This window comes from Asparagus officinalis, chromosome 3, assembly GCF_001876935.1.
Source record: "Asparagus officinalis chromosome 3, Aspof.V1, whole genome shotgun sequence".
Lineage (NCBI taxonomy): Eukaryota > Viridiplantae > Streptophyta > Magnoliopsida > Asparagales > Asparagaceae > Asparagus > Asparagus officinalis.
This window is the reverse complement of record NC_033796.1, coordinates 42,259,275-42,264,645: the sequence shown is the minus strand read 5'-3', so window position 1 is coordinate 42,264,645 and position 5,371 is coordinate 42,259,275. Positions and strand designations below refer to the sequence as shown.

General features: G+C 35.6%; 1 protein-coding gene across 1 annotated transcript in view; it reads left to right on the top strand.

The window, feature by feature from the left end:
- The window catches only part of LOC109835012 (mitochondrial pyruvate carrier 4-like), a 4,537-nt gene continuing 1,877 nt past the window's right edge, over window positions 2,712-5,371 (top strand). Inside the window, exons 1-4 of the mRNA XM_020403013.1 lie at window positions 2,712-2,732; window positions 2,975-3,092; window positions 3,208-3,260; window positions 5,251-5,324. Of these exons, the coding sequence (XP_020258602.1) occupies window positions 2,712-2,732; window positions 2,975-3,092; window positions 3,208-3,260; window positions 5,251-5,324 (266 nt within the window). The remainder of the gene's footprint in view (window positions 2,733-2,974; window positions 3,093-3,207; window positions 3,261-5,250; window positions 5,325-5,371) is intronic.

Here is a 5,371-nt window from a genome sequence, read left to right as displayed (position 1 = left end):
GGTCGCTGGAGGAGGTGAGAGAGAGAGGCGAGAGAGATAGAGGCGATGACTAGGGCTCGGGTCGGGAGTCAGAGAGGCGAGGCCGCGAGAGAGAAAGTTGAGATGAAATTTTATTTTATGGGGTCGGGTTCAGGTAGGGAATTTTTAAAACAAAATAATGCTGTTTAGCACTTGAAAGCGCTTTTAAGCGCTAAACACCGCTATTCCGCGCTATTAACCGTGTTTTAGAGTAAAAAGTGGTTTTTTCCGCAATCACACACCGCAATCATGTTTATCGGAGCGGTGAACCGCCGCTTCCGCGATTAACCCCGCTATAACGTCTCTCTTTATCGCTTTTTACAGCATTGCTATCACCATCACCATCTCTAGTCGAAGCTCCATCACCATCTCTAGTCGAAGCTCCATCTCCTTCTCTAGTCCAAGCGGCTTTCTCCTTCTAACCCTCTCCTCGGACATATTAACACATAGTTAAACTAGACCGTTTTTTTACTTGAAGTTTTTTCGTCTTTTGCCACTAAAACCCCAAAAAGTCCGAGCGATGCCTTACCGTTATGCTCTACTTTCACGCTTTCCAGAACCCATCATAGAAATATCAGAAGCAATTCTAAGGTTAGCGTCCCTTTACTTCTTTTAGTCAATAAAGAAGAATGAGAAGTAGGACAACCCGGGCATGGTGACTATTGGAATTAATATAAAATTATAACCTTGAACTCTCACTATAATTTTGGAGTTTTGGTGTAATGGTTAGAGGAACTTAATTTAAGATGTTATTAGAGCAACCCAGGTTCAAGTCCTACTAGCCATGAATTTTATGCCGATTTAAAGAAAATTGATGCTACCGTGTGAGTCCAGATTTCAGCCCATGAAAAAGGGCGCACAACCTGTGGGGTATGTTAGAATTAATATAAAATTATAATCCTTAGTTCTCACCATAACTTCAGAGTTTTGGTGTAATGGTTAGAGAAACTTAATTTAAGAGTAATGACCTCATCAATCATGGCCACAGACATGGGACACATGTATGACTCTGGTACGGAAACACATACAGCGATTCTACTAAAAGTAGGACACTGTCACGACAAGACAATACATGAAAGTGGTGTTATAATGTATAATAATATTATAATAATAACTATAATAATAACGAAATAGTTTACATCCATGCATATGGACTAATGTTCATGCATTCAAGATCACTATCTATTATTTATACTGATATAAAACATATAAAGATATATTATATAATCTACGAGTAATGGGTTTTCATTTTCAATTTTGTACAAAATGCTGGACATTATCTAAACTTAGTTCTATGCAAGTAATATTTTATACAATTTTCCATTAGTCTTTGTTGTATAAATGAAAATAAATAGGTATCTGAATTATGGAATGTAATAAAGAAGTGTATGTGTAGTTATATGTACAAGAACGGTATGACAATGCTTTCAGTGAAAACATGTATTATATAACTTAGGACGCATTGAATAAGTGTCGGTGCTTGGTATGGATGTTGGAGTGTTGGGTACGGGTACAACTTCACAATAGAAGTACCCTTGCTGCATAGCACCTGATATAAAGTAAGTTGTCCTTTTTAGCAATGCATCGTTAGAGATAAATGGAAAGTGCTCTTATCTTAATATCCACACATTATATGTTTTTTCTGCTGCCAAATATCACTTTTGCAGATTTTCTGCAGCAAAAGTTTTACTTTGAACCACCTGACGGATTAAGAATCTTCCTAGAAAAGAAACATTTTTATCAAAATATTATAAAAGAATAATGTGATATGGCCAGTTTTTCAAAAAATATTAAAGTAATATTTAACTGTATAACAACCTAAGCCAAACTATTAATATTAAGGAAGTCCCTGTTAGCCATTGACAACTGTCCAACAAAATTAAAAGATAAAACAATTCCCTACAAGAATGTCCAACTTGCTTCCAAACTTGATATTCTATTCTCTTCTACTTTGCTGCAATGTATACTAGATGTGACAGTAGCTTTTCTATCTCTAGCTATATAATCTAAATGCATAAACTTCTGGATTATCGTAATTAATTTTTCAGTGGACAATAAGTTGCATTTAATTTTCTACCTCTAGCAATATAATCTAGAAGCATAAACTTCAGGGTTGTCGTGATTATTTTTTCAATGGAGAATAAATTGCATTGAAAAGTTATTATGATTGTTCAGCTAACCGATTCATTTCAATTGACTTTGTCTTTTGTATAGGATATAGTGGAAAGCAAAGCATTGAAAAGTTATTACACGTTTCATGGCAGCTTCAAAGTTTCAAGCCCTATGGAACCACCCATGTACAAATCCAATAGCATAGACAATTTCACAACCACATCACTATAAATGTTTTTCTCCTATCCTGTCATCTTTTTCAGACCTGCCCATTCAATTGAAATTGAATTGAAAAGGCAGCAAAATTATGAGTCAAAAATTGTTTTCTATCCGCCATTTCTATTTGACTAGAAAGGTATTTTAACATGACTTGTCAATATTTTATTGAATTTTAGTTTTATCGCAGATAGGCTGTTCAAGGACATCTAATTCTTGATTAGATAAAAGGTCATACTCGAAAGGCAGCTACCTATTTGGTCAATAAATTGTTTAACTAGCTCTTCTGTACATAATGTAGTTTCTTTTGAAGAATGGCATATTACTCTGCTGTTCAGTGACAGTTATTGAACAGTACTTACAAGATGGACTTTATTGTAGCAGATGTATCTATTCAAAACTTAAAATATATTCTTTCATTTTTTTCGAGATTAAAAATAACCAAAATCAAAATTCCCCCTTCATATGTGTCTATTCTGAATGTTTGTTATTTAAATGTACTACTAAATCAATAAATATTGACCTACTTTCGACAGCTATCCAATAAAAAAACATTCCTCTTTTATTGTCATCATGTGCCATCTAAAATGGTTGTATATTTGGGCAAATATTTTCTCCTCATTGACAGGTTAATTGTATAATTGCAGTTCACTTTTGGGCTCCAACTTTTAAATGGGGTATCAGCATAGCAAATATTGCGGACTTTGCGAAGCCGCCAGAGAAAATATCCTACCCGCAGCAAGTTGGTAAGTGGGGTTGATTTTAAGATTAATTTGAGCGTATACTTATATTTACGGATCAGCCTAGTTCCTTTTCAAAATGTGTTTTAGTAAAACCATTTATGTTTTGAATGATGTTCAGCTGTTACTTGCACTGGAGTTATCTGGTCACGATACAGCATGGTAATTACACCGGTAAGTGGCTACAGCAAAGGCCCAAGAATTTCCAGCTCTAATTTTTGTTTTATATTTGTCATTTCTTGCAACAGACTGAATTTCGGGGAAAAAAAACTTGTACAAGTTGATTTTTCACTTTTGCAATTAGGGCAAATGATGAATAAATATTAGGTGTAATTATTATTTCTGCTTCAAGGTAGGTACTTCTAGGTGGATTGTACAAGCATCTGATTATGGGGAGTATGGTTGGAATATGGTATCCGATATCCCTTTCTGTGGGGCTTTCAAACTACTAGCCTAACTGAAATTTAAACTAAGTAAGCACTGGATATTTCAGCCTTAGATTAATGTAGTCTTTAACGAGCATTCATGCTATTCTCCTGCAATGTCATGGAATATATTTTGCATTAGTACATAGGAACAAAACCTTGCCAAGTCACTGACTAATGTCGTCTTTCTGAAGATTGAAATTAAAAAAAATACCATCGTGAAACAATATAAACTATATACATGTTGTGCAGATAACTAACTTTATGTTTGATGGACAAATGATGCCAACATCAAGTATCCAGGCATCCTGAGCTACTGGATACGGGAATCTTCGAAATATCTCATAGGAGATACAACTATATATGGTAGATGTGCATGTAAACATGTACCTGGCTACTCATGTGTATGAGATGTAATCACCAAGTACCTGTCGGAATTTCAACAAAATAAACCATTTGCAGTAGTATTAATAAATCGCATGTTAATCAACGAGATTGTACTGGAATGGTGATATTTTATAGCTTTATTACTTAAAGTGTCAATAGGGTATTAGAGTATCCAAGGTTTTAAATGCCGGATGTTGGGTTCATGTCGGATGGTTAAAATTCATGTTGGATAGCGGAAATCAGGGATATGTCGGGGGACATGAAAAAATATCTGATTGCCATATCGAATGGTGTGCATATGTGTAATATAATTATCATAAATAAAATCTAAACAGACTTAAAAAATTCTATTGTCTAAACATATAAAAAAGTGCATATCTTATGATGCTTAGGGTTGATGTTGAAAGAAAGATGTGAGAAAAGAGGACTTCGATATTAGCAGTTAAGAAAAAGAAGATCGCTCGATATTGATGTCGAAGGAATAGCTCGGAGAAGAGACCGGAGACCGATGATATGTCGAAGGAGAGAGAGAAGATGAGCGATGGATATTACTTCGATCTTTTTTTTCATTTCCTTTAACTTATCGGCTTTTGTCTTTGGAAGTAATATTAGGACAATCAAGAATTTAAACCCAAACCCGACTAGATAAATATAATCAAAAAAATAATAAAATCAGCTAATTTTTCAGATTGAGAAATCGGCCGACATAACTGATATATCACCCGACATACCCGCCCGATATATCCGACATGTCGCCCGATATATCCGACATGAACTCTGAAAACGCAATTCGTATTGAAAAGCTCCATATCGTATCGGTTGGCCCCTAAATCCGACATGTCGGCCGACATTTGAAACACTGAGAGTATCTGAGCAGCGTCCTTAAGTGTCTAACTGTGCAACCTAAATTTTAAGGTGTCCTGGTGAGTGATTGCTTTTGGCAGGGGCTTATTGATCTTCATGTAGAGGCAATGCTGTTGCCGCTTGGAGAAGAGAGAACTATCTCATTTCTGCTGGCTTTTCAAATCATGGAAGGCTTTGTTCTTCTTGCTTTTTGCTGATTTGATGTTGTACCTTTTCTGTCTCTGCCTGTCAGTGGATTACATGCGCAACATGCACTACAGACTGCAGTTGTCCTATCACAAGTGGTTTATACTTGGATAGGGCTTTTCAGCCTTCAATTTAGAGCCTACAACCTTGCTATATGTGATTGATTTTCTGTTCTTAGCTAAATAAATGATTTTGCTATCTGGTTAACAAAAGAACAACTCAACTGAGTTCTGCTGAATATACAGGGAGGCCTGGTACCATTACTTCTGATCTTTTTCTCTTGTTCATATTTGGAATTGCAGAAGAACTGGAACCTGTTTAGTGTTAATGTTGCCATGGCTGGAACGGGTCTTTATCAACTTGGTCGCAAAATCCGGTATGCATTGATTTACTAAAATAATCTGGATTCTTGTATGCCACTAG